This window comes from Canis lupus, chromosome 34 (genome assembly GCF_003254725.2).
Source record: "Canis lupus dingo isolate Sandy chromosome 34, ASM325472v2, whole genome shotgun sequence".
NCBI classification, from domain to species: Eukaryota; Metazoa; Chordata; class Mammalia; order Carnivora; family Canidae; genus Canis; species Canis lupus.
This window is the reverse complement of record NC_064276.1, coordinates 26,557,055-26,580,240: the sequence shown is the minus strand read 5'-3', so window position 1 is coordinate 26,580,240 and position 23,186 is coordinate 26,557,055. Positions and strand designations below refer to the sequence as shown.

General features: G+C 38.6%; 2 protein-coding genes and 1 long non-coding RNA gene across 10 annotated transcripts in view; 1 reads left to right on the top strand and 2 right to left on the bottom strand.

Moving 5' to 3' along the window:
- Positions 1 to 3,354: 3,354 nt before the first annotated feature.
- On the top strand, positions 3,355 to 18,424 carry TRIM59 (tripartite motif containing 59). Of its 6 annotated transcripts, none has more exons than XM_049105829.1 (2): positions 3,355 to 3,758; positions 15,220 to 18,424. In XM_049105829.1, exon 2 carries the CDS (start codon positions 15,223 to 15,225, stop codon positions 16,435 to 16,437), a length of 1,215 nt encoding a protein of 404 aa, XP_048961786.1. In that variant the 5' UTR covers positions 3,355 to 3,758; positions 15,220 to 15,222; the 3' UTR covers positions 16,438 to 18,424. The 6 variants fall into 6 exon arrangements, with proteins under 6 accessions (XP_048961786.1, XP_025281203.1, XP_025281204.1 ...); XM_025425418.3 differs by lacking the exon at positions 3,355 to 3,758 and adding an exon at positions 4,596 to 4,728; XM_025425419.3 differs by lacking the exon at positions 3,355 to 3,758 and adding an exon at positions 4,653 to 4,790.
- LOC125754342 (uncharacterized) lies at positions 11,029 to 13,186 on the bottom strand. Its single transcript, XR_007408299.1, has 2 exons — positions 12,725 to 13,186; positions 11,029 to 11,264 (listed from the first exon to the last, which is right to left on the bottom strand). It is a non-coding gene; the product is annotated as an uncharacterized LOC125754342 (long non-coding RNA).
- A 227-nt stretch (positions 18,425 to 18,651) lies between the features above and the next one.
- The window catches only part of SMC4 (structural maintenance of chromosomes 4), a 39,801-nt gene continuing 35,266 nt past the window's right edge, over positions 18,652 to 23,186 (bottom strand). For all 3 annotated transcript variants that reach the window (XM_035710268.2, XM_025425409.3, XM_035710269.2), the window contains 5 exons: positions 22,463 to 22,636; positions 21,838 to 22,020; positions 21,438 to 21,670; positions 20,368 to 20,551; positions 18,652 to 19,906 (listed from right to left, as the gene is read on the bottom strand). In XM_035710268.2, the coding sequence (XP_035566161.2) occupies positions 19,754 to 19,906; positions 20,368 to 20,551; positions 21,438 to 21,670; positions 21,838 to 22,020; positions 22,463 to 22,636 (927 nt within the window). In that variant the 3' untranslated portion in view covers positions 18,652 to 19,753. The remainder of the gene's footprint in view (positions 19,907 to 20,367; positions 20,552 to 21,437; positions 21,671 to 21,837; positions 22,021 to 22,462; positions 22,637 to 23,186) is intronic.

The window sequence follows — 23,186 nt, the reverse complement described above, 5'->3', positions numbered from 1 at the left end:
CCCCATGCTACTTAGATAAACTTTCTAAGTTGTACCATACAATGTTTCAAGAATTCTTTCTTGGCCATTGTGCTCCATAATCCCACATTTTTGGTGGCCCGTATGGGGACCCGTATGGGGACAATGGAGTGAACTGAGTCAGTGTGACTTGGTAAGTCTTCTTTACTCCTGGTCTTTGTTTCTTACCTGTTCCTTTTCTTTTTCAGGGATGACCTGAATAGTATGAACCTTCGAACATGTCCTGCCTGAGTGCTCAAGAGAGAACCTCTTGCCAGTGGCTACACTACAGGGAGGGGTGGACTCCTGATGCTTGACTGGACACTATTACCTCAGCCATAACGGTGTTGAGCTAAGAAAACAGATTCTCCTTATTTTTCCTGTTCTTTTGCTGCATATATTCTCTTCAGGCATGGGATGGCCACATAATGTTATTAGGATGGTCATTCTAAGACTCCTGTGTAAGGTTACCTCCTAAGTATCCTGGCATGATCTCTCACTGAGCATGAAATCCAAGATATGGCTAACTGTGTGCTTCCCAAAGGGAAAGCACAGCTGGAGCTATTACCCAGGTGGGGCGCTCAACCAATAGGTGACTACTCCCTTGGCGCTAGATCATGGCTAAAGCCCATGAGAAAGTTGCCTGGATTAGACAAGAGTTCCATACTTTTTTTTTTTTTTAATAGATGTCTCTCATTTGTCCTATGGTTTGTTTGGCATTATTGGTCTCGCTCTCTGATTGAAAGTACTTCTAGCTTAGATATATGATGCTTCATATGATATAAAATAGCTGCCCTTTCTTGGCAAAGGCTAGGGCCTCTACCCCATCCATTAATACTAGACCCAAGGTTACAAAGGGTATGATTCTTGGTCACCAAACATATAGAACCCCCAAAATGGAAAGAGGCAGCCCTAATCTCTATGGTGTTTCAGTCCATTTACCAGCATCTATTGTAGCATAGGATGCAGTGGGGGAGCAAAGGGAGGTCGACACCCCTTCTCAGGTAGTACAAAGGTATCAGAGTTGTTGAGAAAGAAGGACATCTCCTGCCACTTGGAATCCCGGAAACTAGCCGTATTCTTGATGGGATACCCATTCAGGGCTGAGGGGGATTTTGGTAATGGGCTCCTAGTTAGTTAATGTACTCTCCTAGTTTTGTAGGAATTGACTAAGGGATCAACATCCTCAGTCCCAGAGGATTCCCCTTTGGCCTGTCTCCTAACACACTGGAGTCAATTTGGACAACAGGATTGAAGGAAGAAAGTGCCTCATCTTCTTTTGTAATAATGCCTGGCCTCCATGCCTCTCGTGTTATTGGATCCTTCTCCTCCTACCCTTTGCCAGCAAAGGAGCAAACAGCATCTCTCCCTGGACTGAAACTGCACACTTCATATCCCTACGGCTCCCCCAGGTAAATATTGGCAGTGGGGAACAACTTGATGAACTTTAAAGTGGACCCAGGTGCAACATATTTGGTATTTAGACTAATTTAATTTGTTAGTTTAATTAAGATAGAGATGTCTGGGGGTGCCTGGGTGGCTCAGTGGGTTAAGCGTCTAACTTTTGTTCTCAGTTCAGGTCTTAATCTCAGGGTTGTGAGTTTAAGCCCTGCACTGGGTTCCATGCTGGGCAGGGAGCCTACTTAAAAAAAAAAAAAAAAAAGAGACATGTGTTTTGAGTTAGTAGCATTAAAACTTTTATTCTACCAACGCTTACTAAAGGTCAGATAAGCTCATGTTATCTGTTGCAATTTGTCAGCAAAAGATGGCTTAATATGATGGTTTATTTTGTCTGTCTAAAAGTTCTCATGGGTAACTTTGTTTTAAAGTTAAAAAAGCTTTTAAAATCTTTGTAACCTGAACCTTTAAAGTTCCTCTAAATTGTGACAAATTGGGTTAAATTTATTGGATATCTAAGTCTTTTCCAAATAAGATAGTATACTAAATCATTGATTATTGAACCTAGGTTCATCCGCTTTTGGCTTATTTTAGAGACTGAGGATTATTATTACTTGGGGTTATTGGTAATCATGCTTTCTGCTTTATTGAAAAATTATAGTATGGAAAAACATGTCTTTTGAAACTCTGAAATATAAATTTCAGATCTAAAGAATTCTGGTGTAACAGTTCACAATTGATTACTACTTAATTTTTCACTCGAGATTAAGGTTGCTAAGAGTTAAAATTCTGCTAAATGTAATGAAGACTGATGGAAATTAGGGAAGGAATTCTGTATGTGAGAAAAGATGTTTTTATTTATTGTTAAAGATTTATTTATTTATGATAGAGAGAGAGAGAGGAGAGAGAGAGAGAGGCGCAGAGACAGAGACACAGGCAGAGGGAGAAACAGGCTCCATGCCTGGAGCCCAATGTGGGACTTGATCCCAGGACTCCAGGATCACGCCCTGGGCCAACGGCAGGCCGCTGAGCCACCCAGGGATCCCCTGAAAAGATGTTTTTAATAAGAAAGATACCAGGAATGGGAATACATTTTGTTGAGGGAAAAAGAAAGTAATTTGGTCCTAAAATGAGACTGGTTATTTGCAGAGAAAAAGCTTAGGACAAAATCTGAATGAAAAGAAAGTTGTAGATTTGTGAAGGGAAATTTTTGGAAAATAATTTTATATGTGGTTAGGACTAAAGTTGAAATGAATGGATTTTTAAAGTACACTGGTATAAGATTGAAATTCTGCTTTTCTCTGTTAAAATGGCAAAGTTTTCTTATATTGTTGGTGTGTCCCCAAAAGACCCCAAGATCAAGAGCCACACGCTTTTCTGAGCCAGCTGTTGGTGCCCAAAAAAACCTCAGGAAGTTTTTTTTTTTTTTTAAATATTTTATTTATTTATTCATGAGAGACACACAGAGAGAGGTAGAGACATAGGCAGAGGGAGAAGCAGGGTCCCTGCAGGGAGCCTGATGCGGGACTGGATCCCAGGATCCCGGGATACCGCCCTGAGCAGAAGGCAGATGCTCAACCACTGAGCCACCCAGGTGTCCCAGGAAAGTGGTTTTATGAGTAGAAACTCAAAGAAAACATTTATGATCTCATACTCCCCGCATATCCCTTCACCCCCTCCTTGGGCACACTAAGCATATTAACTACCAACTTCATACAGCAAAAGTGCAGCTCTTAAAAAAAAAAAAAAAAAAAAAAGTGCAGCTCTTTTTGCCCACAGGTCCTGTCCCTGTACTACTTAAATAAACTTCGGAAGCTGTACCACACAATGTCTCAAAAATTCTTTCTGGGCCTTTGCATTCCACAGGTCCTGCAACAGTACACTGATTACAAGGGAGGAATCTACATGGATACTTCACAATCACCCAATATCCATAGTAACATCACTGGTTCACTTTTTTTTTTTTTTAAGAGAATAATTTTTAGATAGGTATAGTGCACTTACTGCCATGGAAAGATATCCGTATTACTTTGAGAGGAAATTAAAAATCTATCAGGATGAATCCAATGTTTAAGAAAATGTATACGCATAAGAAAGCCGAAATGGATCTGTACCATCATGTCACAGCGGGAATCTTGGGATATCGACAGAATCCACAAATTCTAAGCAAGGTTCTCAGTAACTTGAATTGGCGAGGACATCTGAAATGGACTGAGGACTCACTGATATTACCTTGTTTCACGTCACGTTTATTATTTTTCTATAATTTACTGCAGCAGACTAGTACCTGAAGGTACTGGCAATATCCCGCATACCAAGGCGCAGTTCTATTTAGCACAGCGTTAAAGGATTTTCCAGTATAGGTAAGAGATGGAAAGTGTGAGGAATCTTGATACAGATGGATAAAGTTTCTCAAGAAAAAAAAAAAAGGGAAAAGGACAACTGTTTTCTGATTCTAGGGGGTTTAACTAGGTGAAAAACAGGGCGAAGAGATTGAATCAGAAATCAGGAATTTGAGCAACAGGGGTCATCTCTAGGTGATCATTTCAGGTTGGAAAAGGAGGGAGGGAGATGAGAGGGATGCTCCTGAAGGGTCCTGAGGTCCCAGCAGCTGCCACGGAGGACGTTCCCCAAAACTGTAGAGAATAGAGGCCCCCTCCCCTGCACCCCGTCACGTACTCTGGCCGGTCCAGGCGTCCGCATTTCGCCCCCACGAGGAAACTCGGAGTCGGGGAGGACGCGCGCGCCGCCGGGGTGCGTGTGCCCTCGGGGCCGGCGGAGACGTCCCGCGGCGGAACCTGTGAGGTAAAGATGGGAACCCGCACCTGCCGGCTGCGCGCCAGGAAGAAAATCAGGCTGCGGAACGCTCCTGGAGGGGTCGTCGGCCGCCGCCGGGCCCACCCCGCTCGCTCGCCCGGGGGCCGCCCATCCGAACGCCGCGGCTTCCGGAAGCGCCTCGGGCCGCGCGCCCCCCGCGCCTCCGAGAGGCGGCCGGCGGCTAGTGCGCAGGTGCAGGACGCGGGCCCCCGGCCAGGAGCCCGCCCCGCCCTTCCGCCCCGCCCCGCCCCGCCCCGCCCCGCCCCCGCAGGCGCCGCCGGCCGTTTACTTTTGAACGGCTGCCCCGCGCTCTTTCCCATTGGCGGACGCCGCGCAGTTGAATGTAGCGCGGAGACTGCGCCTGCGCCGTGGGGCTCCGCGAGGCCCCGCCCCGTCTGGGCACCTGAACTCCCTCGGGGCGGAGGAGGGCGGGGACGCCAGCATCCCCCGGACGCGGCGTGCGGAGGCCGTAGACTGTTTCGGGCTGTGGAGGAGGGCGGTGTCGGAGTCCCCGCGGTGAGTCTGGGGAGCATCTCCTCGGGTCCGAGAAGCCGTCTCTGGGCCCCTCTTCTTCGCCTGTAAGCCCGGCTGGGATGCCGCGTGTGCGCGAGGACGGAGGGGGCGGCCTGGGTGCTGCGCCCGTGCCGGCGCGTCCGGGTGTGAGGAGTTCGCGGGCTGCCGTTTTCCTCCCTCAGCTGTGGAGCCGCTTTCTGTGAGCAGGCCGGCCCGGCGTGGGTCCGCCCTCGCGCGGGCTCCGGTGGAGGCGCCTTCGGAGGAGGCTCGGGGGGATTTGCCCTCCGCCTCGGAGAGGGAAGGAAGGGGGCTGGTGCGGCGAAGCCCGTCAGGGACGGTGCCCATTTTACAGGTGAAACCGCGGCTCACAGAGGCGCTAGCACACACCGACCCAGGGTCCCACAACACTCAGTGGCAGAACTGAGAGGTGGACCGACGTGCTGGTGGGAATAACCTCAGTCGGTGTTTATCATTTTACTCCGGCAAGATCTTTCACTGCCGTGGATGGTTCTGGTCCTCAAGTTAACTTTTACTAAGTCAAAAGTGCGCGTGAATGTTTGCTCCGTCATCGCCATTGTTGGCTAACATTTTCAAGAGCTCGTAAAATAACTTGACGCTACAAAAAAGAGGTCCTTTGTGACAATTTATTTGGTCACAGGCTTGTTGGGATATGCAGTGTACAAGTGGTACCTCGCCCGCACCAACAACTGTTGATACCTGTCACCATTTTTGTAAAAACGCCATGAGGCACGGGGAGATAAACCTCCAAGGGTGAGATAGCTATTCCTGTGATGTCATTTTAATGTTTTTTTTTTTTGAGAATGTAAATCTAAAACATTAAGATAAAGTTAATTTTAGAATACGAATAAAAGAAACTGAAAAAGTTGGAGAATATACTCAGTCGCCAAGGGGGAAGATCAACAAAGTAGGTAAGCTCTGAAAGATTAAGTGAATACAAAAGAAGTTCGTGGTAAATTTTCCAAGTGAATGGTTTAAAGTGGAAGATGGGGCTTTTAAATCTGAAAAAAAGACATGTTTGGTGTATAAAATTCAAGCCATCTGAGCGGAGCATGAAGTGAAAACAGCTCCCTCATCAGACTTATACCTTGCAGTTAGTCACTTTTGTATATCCTTTAAGAAATTTTACAAGGATTTGTGTGCATCTGAACACACAAATGGTATCATTTTATACATACAGACCTGCAGGTTGCATTTATTACTTAAATTACCTGGCTACCTTTTTACTATGTATTTACGTACTGATTTGCTTTCTTTTATTTTTTATTTTTTATTTATTTATTTTTTTGATGACTTGTGTAGCTATCCTTTGAAGGAAGGTACCATAATTCAGTCTGGCAAGGTGAAATTTTGATTTTTAGATAATGTTAGTTTTAACATTGCCTTTCAGCAAACATATTGCTGAATGTATTTTCACTGTGAAAAATACTGAAGAAAAAGCAATGAACACCTGAATTTCTCACAAGTTCCTGGTTAGATCACATAGGTAGTTTCTTTCTTAGTTTGGGGAAATAGATTGATGTCAGGATGCAAGTACCGTGCAAATGGACAGACTTAAAGTCCTATCTGACCATAGGATTTTTTTTTTTGAAAGTTAAAAAAAAAAAAAAGAAAGTTATGGTGATCCTTCATTATTTTTGTATATTTATACAAAGTATTTATACATACAAAATTTTTGTATATTTATACATACAAAAGCATTTTTAAAATCTTGCCTTATGTATATGGATGGTACAGTTGTAGTATTTCTAAAGTAATCTTGAATCGCATAAAATGTGCTGTATATCAGTTAGGGCCACAAAGATGTGAGACCCAATCAGAATTTTCCCAGACTTTCAGCTGACTCACACTGTAACTCCTAGAGCAAGTCACTTAACTCTATAATGTGGTAAACATAATTTTCTTCAGAGGTTGTAAAATGTAATGGATGTTTTATTACTATTCATGTTTAGAGATGAAAGGCATTATTGGTGAATTAAAACTTAAAAAATAGTTTACACACTACTCTGTAGTAGAATGGATAATGATTTTTTTTTTTGTACTGTTTAATTCTCCATAATCTATAATCAGTACTATCTAGTTAGACATAGTGGTGGAGGTTCTGTAGAAAGTCCGTTTTCTGGAGAAAGACTATATAAAAAGTTTAGATATTCAGAAGTGTATTTGTTTTGACACTTAAACACAAGAATTTTGTGAAATAACTTATAAGTGGATGATTAGCCTCAGATTTATTTTTTATATTCATATCTTGAGGATTTTAAAGAGGATAACAGGAAATCTTGATATAAATTATCAATGTTTACTTGGGCTTTTAGTACTCACCAGAGGAAAATAGCATTTTACATGGGTGACTTTTATTTTACTTCTTTGCTTTCTAAAAACATAAGATAATGAAAGTTGATTCTACAATTAATTTGGCAGAGGAAAGACAAGGTAATAGGCAAGGCACTTAAAATTTTTTTTAAAAAGTTATTATTTTGAAATTAGACATAAAATATACTATTATAACCATTAAGTGTGCAATTTACTGTCATTAAGTACATTCACATTATTGTGCAACTGTAAATACCCATCTGCCTCCAGAACATTTTCCATCTTCCCAAACTTAGAACTAAACAATAACTCTCCATCTCCTCTCCCTCTAGCCCCATTTCACTTTCTGTCTTTGTGGGTTGCTTACTAATTTTTATATTATACGCATTTTCCATATCTTTTGCAATCATACAGTTTTTCTCGATTGACCTAATTGAGTAATTTTTTGTTATTAAATTAATTTTACATTTCTGGGAAGAACCTCATTTTGGTCATTGTACTGTATTTTTTTTTTTTTGTACTGTATTCTTTTGATGTATTCTGGATCTGTTTTTGCTAATACCGTGTTCAGAATTTTATATCAGTGTCCATTTTTGAAATTAGTCTATTTTTAGTTTGTCTTTGTTAGATTTTGGAATCATGTTATACTGTTTTCAAAACGATTTGCAAACTCCCTATCTTTGTATTCTCGAACAGTTAAACGAGAAATTGCCTCTTAAAAATTAAAGAACTCCCCCAGAGAAGCTTGTCTTCCCCTCTCCTCTTTTTTTTGAAGTAGCACTTTCCTGATTTTGAATTTCTCTCATATTTTGCTTTATATTTTCTGATCAGTTTGGCATTTGAACTGCTATAGAGAATAATTCATTTTTTGTAGTTCCTCAAATACAGCATAGAATACATGCAAGGTATTGTATTACAATTTTGGCTTTTTCTATATTTGGTTTATTTCCTTTTTTCAGTGCTAACTTTGTATATTTGTTACTTCTTTCTTTTCCCTCTTGACTAGGATAGTGTATTAATCTATTGCTACATAAAAATTATTCCAAAATTTAGCAGCTTAAATATTAAAATACAATTTTAAAATATTAAAGTACAATTTCTGTGGATCGGGAATCTAGGAGCAGCTTGGCTGAGTGCCTCCAGCCTAAGGTCTTTCATGAGGTTGCAGTCAAGTTGTTGGCTGAGGCTGCAGTCATTGCAGGATTTCACTGGCCCTGAAGTATCTTGCTTCTAAGTTCACTTATGTAGTCGTGGTAGGCTTCCAGTTTCTAGGGAGCTGTTAGACTGAGGGCTGTAGTTCCTTGCCATATTGAGTGGACCCTTATCTGTTCAAAGCATGGCCTCTTGATTCTCTCAGTGACAGTGATCCAAGAGATATGAAGAGAGCCAGATCATTCCTAATGGATATCGTGGTCTTTTTTTTTTTAAACATTTTTATTTATTTATGACAGTCACAGAGAGAGAGAGAGGCAGGGACATAGGCAGAGGGAGAAGCAGGCTCCATGCACCGAGAGCCCGACGTGGGATTCGATCCCGGGTCTCCAGGACCGCGCCCTGGGCCAAAGGCAGGCGCCAAACCGCTGCGCCACCCAGGGATCCCGATATCGTGGTCTTTTATTATAAAACCTTGGAAGTAATATCCTGTCATTTCTGCTGTATTCGTTTGTTAGAAAGGAGTTACCAGGGGGTCACCTGGGTGGCTCAGTCTCTTAAAGCATCTGCCTTTGGCTTAGGTCATGATTCCAGGGTCCTGGGATTGAATCTCTTGTCAGGCTCTCTGCTCAGTGGGAAGTCTGCTTCTCACTCTTCCTCTGCACCCCCCCGCCCCCCACCTGCTTGTGCACTCTCTCTCAAAATCTTAAAAAAAAAAAAAGGGGGGGGGGAGTCACTAGGTCCAGGCTACACTCAAGGGAAAGGGTTTGTTTGTTTTTTAAGGGAAAGGTATTCTAAAAGGACATGACTAACTAGGAAGTGGAGGTTATTGGGGGCCATTTGGAGGCTGCCTATCGCAGATAGCTAATGGCCTATTTTTTTTTTTTTTAAGATTTTATTTATTTATTCATAGAGACACAGAGAGGCAGAGTCACAGGCAGAGGGAGAAGCAGGCTCCACACAGGGATCTTGACGTGGGACTCGATCCCAGGTCTCCGGGATCACGCCCTGGACTGGTGGTGCTGAGTCGCCTGGGCTGCCCGCTAATGGCTTATTTAAAGAGACAGCTCGGGATCCCTGGGTGGCGCAGCGGTTTGGCGCCTGACTTTGGCCCAGGGCGCAATCCTGGAGACCTGGGATCGAATCCCACGTCGGGCTCCCGGTGCATGGAGCCTGCTTCTCCCTCTGCCTGTGTCTCTGCCTCTTTCTCTCTCTCTGTGACTATCATAAATAAAAAATAAAAAAAAAAATTTAAAAAATAGGTCTTGGGTTTATCAATTCTTACAATTTTGTTTTCTAATTCATTGCCACCTTTATTTGTATTATTTTCTTCTGCTTTTCCTAGGTTGGTTTTCCTTTTTTTTTTTTTTTTAACTCTTTCCCTTTAGAGGAATCATTTTTATATTCCTTTTGTTTAGTAATGAAAGCGTATAACTTAAGCTCTGCTCTTTAGATTTTTTTTTAAAAACCCTATAGATTTTCCTAGGAGTATTTTTGTTTCACATGAATAAATTACGTCTTGGCTGGGTAAAGAATTCTTAGATCATATCCTTTCCTTTTTAGACCCTGTGGACACTGCTATATGATCTTTCAGCATTCCTTGTTGCTTATTCTGGTTATATGTACCACCATGTAAAAAATATCTAAAGGCTTGACTGGCTGCATGTTCATGATGACTTTTTTACTCAGGTGTCTGGTACTTCATTGCTTTTCTACTTTTCCCTCCTGCTGGCAGAGTAGCCTGGACTTTTTACATAGTGATTCATGACTCTTAGAGGCAATAACCTTATCCGGCTAATTAAGGGCTATACCCAGAACGGTCATAGCATCGCTGGTACTTCATTCTGTTGATCAAAGCAGCCACATGGCCTACCTGTGTTTTTTGTGGGGAGGAGATTTCATCTTTTGATGGAGGAGTATCACCAAAGCCACACTGCAGAGGAGCATATGTGGGAGACAATTGTTTCCCCTTTTAGAAATTACAGTCTCCCAGAGCAGAATTCTGAGACCATTGTTTTTTTCCTTTTTTTTCAATAGCTTACTTTTTTGCCTGGATGCTTCTAGTAGTGTCTTGCTCTAAAATTTTATCTTTTTAATTAGATGTTAATAGTTGAAAATAAAATAGCATTATGTAGGTTAATAATGAAAAATATCAGCTGCCTGCCCTCACTTTCCCCACTCCTGATTCCTATTCTCCAGAAACAACCACTTTCATTTAATGATTTCTTTTGGTATTTGCTTCTAGGTTTTTTTTGTTTTTTTTAAGATTTTATTTATTTGAGAGAATGAGCGAGAGAGAGAGAGAGCGCGCGCGCGCATGAGTGGGGTGAGAGGCAGAGGGACAAGCAGACTGCTGAGCAGGGAGCCCAATGTGAGGCTTGGTCCTGGGACTCCAGGATCATGACCTGAGCCAAAGGCAGATGCTTACCCGACTAAGCTACTCAAATGCACCTGCTTCTAGATTTTTAAATAATATGCTTTTAATGTGATTACTTGGGATATGTGTGTGTGTATATAATATATATATATATTATTAATTAGTATGGAATATATATATATATATACACACACACACACATTTTTTTTTTTTTAACTTTTAGGTATGTGTTGACTTCTTATTAGGGAAGATTAAGATTTAGTTCTTGGGTTGCTTGGGTGGCTCAGTTGAGTAAGCCTCTGGCTTCAGTTTAGGTCATGATCCCAGGGTTCTGGGATTGAGCCCTCTGTCCGGCTCTTTGCTCGGTGAGGAGTTTGCTTCTCCTCCCCCTCCCCTCCCCGGCTCGTGCTCTCTTTCTTAAATAATCTTATATTTAAAAAAGATTTAATTCTTAAACACTTTTCTTCCTTTATTCTCTCTGGCCAGTATAATTATCATTTTCTTAGTCTGGGCTGTTAAAAATACCATGGACTAGGTCACCTAAAGAACAGATACTTCTCACAGTTTGGAGGCTGAGAAGTCCAAGATCTGGATGCCAGCATAGTTGGATTCTGGTTAGAGCTCCCTTTCTGGTTAGCAGATGGCCATCTTAATGCTGTTGTCCTTAAGTGTTGGAGAGCTGAGAAAGAGAGGGAGCAGGCCATCATGTCTCCTGTAAGGGCACTAATAGCATTCATGAGGGCAGAGGGCTGTACTTCCTGATACCATCACATTAACTGTTAGGATTTCAACATGAATTTTGGGGGGACAGGCATTCAGTCCCTAAGTCATGTTTTCGGTAAAATCAATATTTAATATAATGACTAATATGATAAATGAGCCATATATTTTCTCTCATTTCATGATTCCATCACTTTTCCCAAACTAATTTTGTCATCACCTTTCAGTATGTTCAGACACATGAAATATTGTCAGTTCCATTTTTTAAAGACATTCTTTTTGGATATGTCATCTTTTTCCAGAGTACTTGTCCTCTAGACTTGCTGCACAGTTGTCTTGAATTTAATTTCCTCGTTAATCTGGTGAGAAGGCCTTTCTTTTCTCCCTGCAGTAGCTTCTTTAGAATAGGTGGGTGAGTGTTCTTTTTTAGACCTCTCATGTCAACTATCTTCATTCTACCCTCAAAATTTATTTTTCCGAGTATGGAATTTTAGGTTGGAAGCCATTTTTTCCCTGGAATATTCCGGGCATTGCTTCATTGATCCTAGTTTTCAGTGTTGTTGCATACATGTAACATACCTAAATCCGAGATATTCATACTAGAAAATATACATAGGTCAAGTGGTTTGCTCCTTTTTTTTTTCCTCTCAAAACTCGGAGCTGGATATGGAAAACTTCTGTATAAAATTTCATTGTAGTTACTGGAAGAACTAGCTTTTAAGCATGATAACTACCTATATCTTGTTTCTTAGGGAATAACCAGAGTCAGAAAGTTCCTGGCCTTACAGAGTTATTTTCAACCAGGCTAGTTTATGTTCACCAGTTCTGTCTTGTCATAAATGTATTGCCTAAAATGTTTTTAATAACTCAGCAAATAAGAGGGTCATCCAAGAGTAGGATTTTATTTCCTATTTTCAAATTATCCACAAACTTCTAACTAAATCGTACTAAAATTTTTTATATGCTGAAAGTTAACGTTTGGGACTGTATTTGCTTTTATTTTATATGAGCTCAGGAGATGACATTTTCTTTCAATATCATTGTAAATTTCTTCATTCTAAACAAAGTTGAACTTTTGAGGTCTCTAAATGAGTCCTCAGGGAGTAATGTTTTCTAGCATTTTGACAAATAGAGGACTTTAGAGGGAAAGGTTAGATTCTGTTTTAGGCCTGATTTTGGTACTTAAACATTAAAAAGCTCTAATATTAAATCTAAATTGAACATATGTCCACTGCTCAAAGGTTATTTTTTTACCTATAAAGTGTTTTGTTTATTCCTTCATTATGAATTCTGACATCACTAAAGTCCTCTGAGAAACATATTTGTTTTTCATGGGTGGTTTTTGTGTGATTACAGAGCTCTTTGTAGGTATGGGGTAAAGTCACGGAGTCCCCCTAGCGTGCATTCACTTGCACTTACCTGCAGTGTATATCATCTTCTGTACTGTTGCCCAATTACTTTAGTTTCCTGGAATGCTTCACAGTTCAAGGTTAGTATCTATGTGATACATCTTGGCTCATAAGGGTTCTGAATATTGTCAGTCTGAATGGAGTATTTTTTGATAGTCTCTCCTGTCATAGCTTTTCCTAAACAAAATAGATTTTGCTATTTAAAAAACAAAAAACTAAGATCTGACATTTTATTAATATTCGTTTCTTAAGGGGTAGTGTTCAACCAACGTTGAGTGAATACCTGTGTGTCAAGTCCTATGTTAATTTTTTTAAAAACATTTCAGAGAGAGCATGTGAGCAAGCAGGGGGAGGGGCATGGAGAAAGGGAGAGAATCTTAAGGAGACTCCATGCCAAGTGTGGAGCCTGATGTAGGTCTCAGTCCTATGACCCTGAGATTATAACCTGGGCCAAAACCAAGAGTTGGACACTTAACTGAGCCACCCAGGAGCCCTTCAATTTCTGTTTAGATACAATTCCTGCCCTTATTGTAGGCTTATATCCTAATGTATAGGAAAATATTATAAATTCCCATTTCACCAGCCTCACCCACCCCTGTCCCACAATCATGTTTGTTCTCTGTATTTAGGGATCTGTTTTGGTGTTTTTGTTTGCTCATTTGTTTAATTTTTTAAAAAGATTTAATTAATTTACTTTAAAGCAAAAGAGTAAGCACTGGTGGGGGGAGGGGCAGCAGAAGAGGGAGAGAGAGAAGCTCAAGCAGACTGTGCTAAGGAAGGAGCCTGATGTGGGACTTGATCCCATGGTCCTGAGATCATGACCTGAGCTGAAACCAAGAATTGGACGCTCAGCTGAGTGAGTCACTGAGGCAGCTCTGCTCATTTGTTTAGATAGCACATCTAAGTGAAATCATACGGTATTAAGTCTTTCTCTGTCTTATTTGCTTGGCATAATACCCTCCAGGTCTGTCCATGTTATTTCAGATACAAGATCTCATTTTTCTATGGCTGACGATTATTTCATCGTGTCTCTTATTATACACGTACATATATAAACACATACACATAAACACATACACACCAGATCTCATCCATTCATCTATTGATGGACATGTGTTTCCTCCATATCTTGGGCTATGGCAAAAATGCTGCAGTGAAGGGGTGCATACATCTTTTGGAATTAGTGTTACCTTTTTTGTTAAATATCTAGTAGTGGAATTACGGGGTTGTATGGTTTTTCTATTTTTAGTTTTTTGAGAAACCTCCATACCATTTTCTAGTGATTGCACCAATTTACACTCCACTAACAGTATAGGATTCCTTTTTTTCCATATCCTTGCTAACACTTACTTTTCTTGTCTGTTACTAGCCATTCTGACAAACGTAAGGTGGTATCTCGGAGTTTTGAGGTGTTTCCAGCGATCAGTGCTATTTGTTTACTCAGGTCCTCTGCCCATTTTTTAATTGGATTGTATTGGTTTTGGTGTTGTTACAAGTTCCTTATATATTTTGGATATTAACCCCTTATCAGATATCATTTGCAAATAATCTCTCATTGCCTTTTCATGTGCTTGGCAGAAATTTTTATTTTGGTGTAGGTTTTTTTTTTTTTTAAGATTTTTTATTTATTTAGAGAGAGAGGCAGAGACACAGGCAGAGGGAGAAGCAGGCTCCGAGCCTGACGTGGGACTCGATCCAGGGTCTCCAGGATCAGGCCCTGGGCCGAAGGCGGTGCTAAACCACTGAGCCACCCGGGCTGCCCCAGTATAGACATTTTAACAATATTCTTTCAATCCAGGAGATATGGCCTGTTTTTCAACCTGGTTTGTCTTCGGTTTCTTCCATCAGTGTTGAATAGTCTTCAGAGTACAGGTCTTTTACCTCCTTAGTTTACTCTTAGGTATTTTGTTCTGGTAAATGTGGTTGTTAATTTCTTCCTGCTACTAAGTGTATAGAAATGCAACAGATTAATTTACAGAATCTTCATTTGTTCTAAGAGTTTTTTGGTGGGTCTTTAGGGTTTCTATATAAAGTATCCTGTCTGCAAATAGGGACAGTTTTGTTTTTTGTTTTTTTTTACACCAATGTACATGCCTTTTTTTTTTTTCTTATCTGCTGTGGCCAAGACTTCCAGTTCTTGTGCATAGTTTTGATTGTAGTGCTTAGAATGTAAAAAGTTGCACAGGTTATCATTAAGTAGACTTAAACAGAACACTGAATTTTACTTTTGCAGAAAGGCAAACAGATAATTTGAAGTCTTTACTACAAATTAGAATCGTTTAACCTTTTTTTCCCAAAGTAAGCTCATAAAAATGATATCTATATATTATATATTAGGAATTGTACTTAAAAAGCTGCATATAAAAAACCTTAAACACCTTGATTATCTTTTTTAAATAACAAGCACAGTATATTGATAGTTTTGTGGTTAATACCTAAAACTTTATATATACAAGTGTCTTTATTATATATATGTAGTTTTAAAATACTTTTTTATCTTGACAGGAAATGCACAATTTTGAGGATGAATTAACATGTCCCATTTGCTACAGTATTTTTGAAGATCCTCGTGTACTACCATGCTCTCATACATTTTGTAGAAATTGCTTGGAAAACGTTCTTCAGGCATCTGGGAACTTTTATATATGGAGACCTTTACGAATTCCACTCAAGTGCCCCAATTGCAGAAGTATTATTGAGATTGCTCCAACTGGTATTGAATCTTTACCTGTTAATTTTGCATTAAGGGCTATTATTGAAAAGTACCAGCAAGAAGACCATCCAGATATTGTCACCTGTCCTGAACATTACAGACAACCGTTAAATGTTTACTGTCTCCTAGATAAAAAATTAGTTTGTGGTCATTGCCTTACCATAGGTCAACATCATGGTCATCCCATAGATGATCTTCAGAGTGCCTATCTAAAAGAAAAGGACACACCTCAAAAACTGCTTGAACAGTTAACTGACACACACTGGACAGATCTTGCTCGTCTTATTGAAAAGCTGGAAGAACAGAAATCTAATTCAGAAAAAATGGTTCAAAGTGATAAGGAACTTGTTCTCCAGTATTTTAAGGAGCTTAGTGATACATTAGAACAGAAAAAAAAAATTTTCCTAGCTGCTCTTTGTGATGTTAGCAATCTGATTAATCAAGAATATACTCCACAAATTGAAAGAATGAAGGAAATGAGAGAGCAGCAACTTGAATTAATGACCCTGACAACATCTTTACAGGAAGAGTCTCCACTTAAATTTCTTGAAAAAGTTGATGATATCCGCCAACATGTGCAGATTTTGAAACAAAGACCACTTCCTGAAGTCCAGCCTGTTGAAATTTATCCTCGAGTAAGCCAAATATTAAAAGAAGATTGGAACAGAACAGAAATTGGACAAATTAAGAAACTTCTCATTCCTGAAATGAAAATTTCTTCAAAGAGGATGCCATGTTCCTGGCCTGATAAAGATGAAAATGAAGTTGAATTTTTTAAGATTTTAAACATTGTTATAGTTACTTTAATTTCAGTGATACTGATGTTGATCCTCTTTTTTAACCAACACATAATAACCTTTTTAAATGAAATCACTTCAGTATGTTTTTCTGAAGTCTTTCTATCTGTTTACCAAAGTTTATCTAACAATCTGCATGATTTAAAGAATATGCTATGTCACACTTTATATTTACTTAAGGAATTCCTGTGGAAGATACTAGTTTCTCGTTGAAAATCCAAATCTGTATTAAATAGGCTTATTCTGTACAGCAGACTAAACCATTATGAAAGGGAGAGTAGGGTAGGATGGCTAAATAAAATAGCAAACTGAGTTATTACAACAAATATATAGAAATCTGTTAAAACATCCATGCTGCTTAGATGGTGGAAATGTCAGAAATGATAACATAAGGTGTCTAAACCAGAATATCTAGTTAACTTGATTTAATACATTATCCCATTTTATTTGCTTGAGGTTGACTTTATGGCTGTGATGTTGAAATATTTCTGTACCAATACAGTCTTTTAGCATTATTCTTCTTAGTATATTACTGCAGTGGTTAGTCTTGCAGTTCTTTATGTATATGTAGTTTTTAGATTAAAGATGGCAAAATCCTAATTTTGCCACATATGCCTTTGATGCGGCTTGAAGCCTTTGGCCAAATAAGGATGGTGAGTAGAGGTTTTAAATTCAAGCAGCAGTCTAAAAGTACTGAGGGATTGTTTACATTAAGGATATTTTTGACTTTGACCAAACACACCTGATACATTGATATATCTTAGATTTAAGAGCCCTACAGTGTTCATCAGCATTCATTCCTGACGAAGCTATTGCTTTTGGAGATTTAAGTGTTAGGGAACCAACAGTGACCTTTTCAAATGGTTTTATGGTTTGTGCAAATTGGACTTTTTGGTCAGGGCTTCAGTCTTGCCAAATTACTTCTTGGATAAAAATTAAAAACATGTTACTGGCATAGTATGTTGTTGATGTAGTCCATCCACATTAGATTTAGGTGGCATCATGTAAATTGTATTTGTCTTAAAAAATTTTTTCTGCCATTTGCTTATGCTTATATCAAGGTATCAGTTTAATTTTCTTGAATTTTGCTTACATGGCAGCCTTTGTAGCTACTGAGATCTCTTCAATTAGTTCCCTATTGTTAACAGGGACTGGAATTGTGGTGCTTGTGGTAGGACTTTTGGCCCTTTTGTCACATGGAAACGTAAGTAAATGTCACTTGTTTTCTAGAAATTCCAAATTGCTGCTCTTGGGATCTATTTCCTAGGAGCCCTACCTAGTTCAGAGATTGTCAGGTCATATTAGGGAATGTTCTAGGTCCTCTATTACATATAAATTACAATGAATTAAAATGGATATAGTTCTAAAATGCTCCTACTGTCTTATCTACTGAGAATGTCTTAACACAAAAATGGCTGGCTGATTTAAGTCAAATTAATGACCAGAATCAGAATATATCTAGCACAATCACCGGTGTGGATAAAGAACATTTGGAGATATTATTTTTTTTCATTTGGAGATTATTAATAGAGGTCTGTGTGTGGGGATGAATACTAAGGTATTGAATATAAATACAACATTAACTTTACACTGAATATTAATATTCAGCTAATAACCAGGTAACTAATACTGTATATTTTAAAGCACTGAAATACAAAATTAACTTTAGACTGAGGTGGTTTAGTGTCAATATAAAAATGATAAGCACTGAAATTTGTTAGCTATTGTGTGTCAAGCACTTAAGTTTCTGAAGTAGATACTAACTTTTATTTTTGTAGGTAAGGAAACAGAACCAAAAGTAATTTGCCCAAGGCCATAGAGCCAGCATATGGGAAATTCTGTGTATGTTCAGAGTTCCTGCTGTCATGCTACCAAAACTTTAAGCCAAGTTTTTTATTTAGTTAGGGCTAATCTACGTCTAAGAATCAATTATAGCTAAAAATTGAAGCAATACTTATTAATACATTTTTAGGTTTGACATTACCATTTTGTAAATTGCCAGTTAGTAGACAAAACTACGAATTTTATGTGGTGCATGAATATAGTTAATACAGATAACCAATTCTTAATACATGCTGTTCTGTTCTGTGATTTTTACCAGGAGGATGAAATTGTAAAATTTAAAGTATATAATCTTGAAATGTTTCTAAATTTGGTGTAACTATATATTTTAATAAACTTATTTTGCTATTTGCACTGAGTGGCTTGATAAAGAACATATTCAGGAGTAGTAGCTTTGGAATTTTCATATGGGTTATGGGAATTACCTAAACTTTTTTACCTAAACTCTTTAAAATTTATTACATTTTAATAATGTAGAGCTTTAGTACCAGAGTATTAAAAACTCCATTTATCACCATTCTCACCATTGAAAACACTTGATTGTATCTTTTTTCTTTATATAATCTGGATTTAAAACAACCATACTTGAGTTCAAATCTTTATTTAAGTGCATGCTAATGTATTTACAGACTTAATGACTGTGCTATGATACAAGCCATCTTTATTGGATCTTTTTGGTACTTAAACAATGGCCGCTGAATATTGAACCAGTAACTTTTAGCTTTAATTCCTTAGGATCAATATCTAGAAATCAAATAGCTAAGGCAAAGACCTGATACCATACCCGAACTCATCTTGAAAACCAAGTGGTTGGGCAACCCTGGTGGCTCAGCGATTTAGTGCCGCCTTTGGCCCAGGGCGTGATCCTGGAGACCCAAGATCGAGTCCCACGTCAGGCTCCCTGCATGGAGCCTGCCCCTCTCTGCCTGTGTCTCTGTGCCTCTCTTTCTCTCATGAATAAATAAAATCTTAAAAAAAAAAAAAAGAAAAAGAAAACCAAGTGGTTGCCAAGTTCCAGTAACACTGTTAACATTGAGCTGATGCAGTGCAGAAGAGAAAAACCCTCCGTCTTAGTTTGTAGGGGGGACATACTTATTTCTTCTTATGATGCAATGACAGTAGGTATTATTCCTTTTTAACCAACGAGTATCTTATAGTCATTCATTTTCACATCATCTCAGTTTTCTGGCCCTCAAAAAAAAGTTCCCAGTGTTGGGTAATAAATACAATGACTGAACTACTAAAACAAACAGGACTTCTTAAGAATTTATTCAATAGTAGTTGGCAGGCTTTTCAAGATCCATGATGGTATGCTGCGACAACATGATCTAGCTTAGAACTTTACTGTTCATGAATTAACACACTTCTTTTAACTCTGCTGGTAACAACCTGGAACTAAGGACAAATCACCTGACCCTCCCAGGCATCTTATAAAATGCTGCTGCTCCACAGCCTGCTGCTTATAAAATTGTCAGATTCGTACAGTCTCCTAGAAGCGGGTATATAGAATATTTTATTAGACTTTGTTTTTCCTAATAGCATAAAATAGAAACCAGTTAATTACATGATCCAGTTTAGGAATATATATTTTACATAATTTATAATCCTTTACAAATAGAAAATCTCAATAATACAATATGCTGAATTTATACTGATCCAATTTGAAGAATCTGGAGTATAAACAAATTCAACAAAGTCCTTTAGATGCAATTTGTTTTGGATTTACTGCAACACTTTTTGTTATATTGTATGTCTTGTATATTCCAATAAGTCTGTCTGAAATCTCAAACATATTATTTCGAAGAGAAATTATTATGAACTGGGCATTTTTTGTTTGTTCCTAAGGAGAAAGAAAAAATAGGTTAGAAGTATTATCAAGTAAACACCTAAACTTATCTGAAATGTTTTTTTCTGGGCAATAAATTCAACATTACTTTGATAATTAACATGAACAGGAATGATGGCATGGGTATAATTCATGACACAGTATTTGAGTCTGAGAGGAATTTGGGTAATTTTGGAAGAAGCAGAGTGGCCTAGACGTCTTCTAGTGGAAAAAAGATCTAAGCAGGAGACTAGAGATTCTAGTTGTGTTTCTGCTACTAATTTATACCATCGATTTATACTTTACATGTCCAAATTGGGAATATTTATTTCAAATAAAGGACTTGAGTCTCTGATACATAGGACATGGCATTAGAGTATAGGGGGAAAGCTCAAAAGTCAGTCAACAAATTCCATGTGTATCGTTAGGGGAACCTATAAAATTCTCAGAATGAAAACCTCTAAATGATTACTTACATATATATAAAATGCAACAATGGACACATTTTTAAAATCAAGGGCTGCATCGATCTCATCCATGAAGTACAGAGGAGTGGGTTTGTAGTGGTGAAGAGCAAATACTAAAGCCAATGAACTAAGTGTTTTCTCTCCTCCTGAAAGATTGAAGATCTTCTTCCAACTTTTCTTAGGTGGTCGAACACTGTATTAAGAAAATCTCTTATTAGTCAAATTACTTGAAAAACTAAAGATTTCATGATTTGTTTTCTGTAACTGGCTACTATTTTTCTTGGAGTTCTAATTTGCTTTCACAAATCTAAACTTCTTTGGGGTTACTTTATAAAAATCTTGGGATCCCTGGTGGCGCAGCGGTTTGGCGCCTGCCTTTGGCCCAGGGCGCGATCCTGGAGACCCGGGATCGAATCCCACATCGGGCTCCGGGTGCATGGAGCCTGCTTCTCCCTCTGCCTGTGTCTCTGCCTCTCTCTCTCTCACTGTGTGCCTATCATAAATAAATTAAAAAAAATTAAAAAAAAAAAAATCTTACTGGAGAGTCAAAACACAGCACACCTGCCAAAATTTTAAGATTTAAACAGCAAGCCAGTAAACACTTCTTGCTGTTCTCCATTTCCAGTGCATTTTTTGGCTTTGCAATTTTAAAGTCCTGATGTTAAATTGAAATGGCTCAAAAATTTAAAAAGATGAACTACACAAATATTGCATAAAACATTTACTGCTTGCCCAGAATTTATGCTGTAAACTGCCAGTATGTAGATAAATTACTATTTACCATCAAATAAACTATAAATCTAATCTTCACCTCTCATTCTTTTTTTTTTTTTTTAAAGATTTTATTTATTCCTAGAGACAGAGACACAGGCAGAGGGAGAAGCAGGCTCCACGCAGAGAGCCCGATATGGGACTCTATCCAGGGTCTCCAGGATCACGCCCTGGACTGCAGGCGGTGCCAAACCGCTGCGCCACCGGGGCTGCCCTTCACCTCTCACTCTTAAAGAAATACTGAGCGTCTGGAGAATATGTAGAGATCTAGAACAAGAAGATCCAAAACTCAGTACATAATTACAAACCTGAACATGATTCCTTCAGAGAAAGGATCCAAGCTGTCTACAAGTTCCAGTTCAGCATCACCTCCCAGAGTTAGCATTTGGTAGTTTTCCTTTAGTTTATTTGTTATTATATAAAAACCTGCCATGAATTCATTAAGCCTTTGTTTCCGAAGATCTTCATATGCCTGTCTAAAATGATCTCTTTCACAAGTAATTTTGTCCAGTTCTGCTACTCGCTGTAAGTATAATTCTTCCTATGAAAAGATTGAGAAAAATATCTATTCATTTACTCATTTAAGAGTTAACACTGCTCGCTTATTTATTTATTTACACTAATTTAAAATTAAAAAAAAATAAAGCTCACAACTTAGGCTAAGGACTAAAAAAGAAATAGATTAAATTATTAACAGTTTATTCATACCTTCTTTTTATACTCTGCAATGGCACCAAGGTTTGGTTTCATTTCATGACACTGGGCTTCTAAAAGTGCAATTTGATTTGTTATAGAATCTGGATTTTTGATTGCTTCAAGATCCTCTGGGCTTAGGACTGCAATCTCTTCAAGAGGATTATTTTCTATGGGATGCAGGGATATTTTTCCAATCTAAAAGTTCAATTCAGATGAGTGTTAGGGAAGGCACAGAACTATATAATTCATGATTTAAAAAAATCCATTCACAATATGACAAATTACTTATCTACTAAATATATACTAAGGAACTGTGGCTAATTTCTCTAGCAATTATTTTTCAAAGGACATCAAGAAAAATAGTTGTGGTGTTCCAAAGTGTTCATATAGACTTTTGTTAAAATCTCTGAATCAGCTCTGCGGTGAAAATTTGACTAATGGAACCATTACCCAGATTTTTCTGTATATAACAATTACTATATATTGTTCATTATATCCCCTATATACCTGAGAAATGATTATCTCTTGAAATTAAGAACCACAACCTCTCAAAAATAAAAAATAGAAATAAGAAACATAACTCTTTTTCATAAGGGGTATTTTAAAATGACATTTAACTAAATGGTAACAATCTTACCTCTTTTTGCCAATATTTTATCTTAGAATTATGTTCAGCAATGTGACCATCTATTTGTTCAAGTTTCAACTTAATACTAAGTGCATCTTTTTGAAGAGCATGTTCATTTTCTTGAATTATTTTTAATTCTTGAAGTAGATTACGATGTTCTTTCTGGATCTCTGGTAAGGACTCCTAAAAACCAAGAAGAACTACTACAGATATGATCTTCCCACATGGAAAGAACAGGTATACTTACATTACAGAGATGAAGTAAATGCTCAGTCCCTTTGCCCCTTACATTTTAAGTCTATTTACAGAAAAGTTACAGTACTCTTTTTTATTTTTAAAAAGATTTTATTTATTCATGAGAGGCAAGAGAGGCAGAAACACAGGCAGAAGGAGAAGCAGGTTCCATGCAGGGAGCTCAACGTGGGACTCAATCCCGGGTCTCCAGGATCAGGCCCTGGGCTGAAGACAGATGCTCAACCTCTGAGCCACCCGGGCTGCCCCCAGTACTCATATTTTCATTGTACAAATGTTACTTATAGAAGTTTTTTTTTTTAATATGATTTTTTTTAAAATTTTTATTTATTTATGATAGTCACAGAGAGAGGCAGAGACAGGCAGAGGGAGAAGCAGGCTCCATGCACCGGGAGCCCGACATGGGATTCGATCCCGGGTCTCCAGGATCGCGCCCTGGGCCAAAGGTGGGCACCAAACCACTGTGCCACCCAGGGATCCC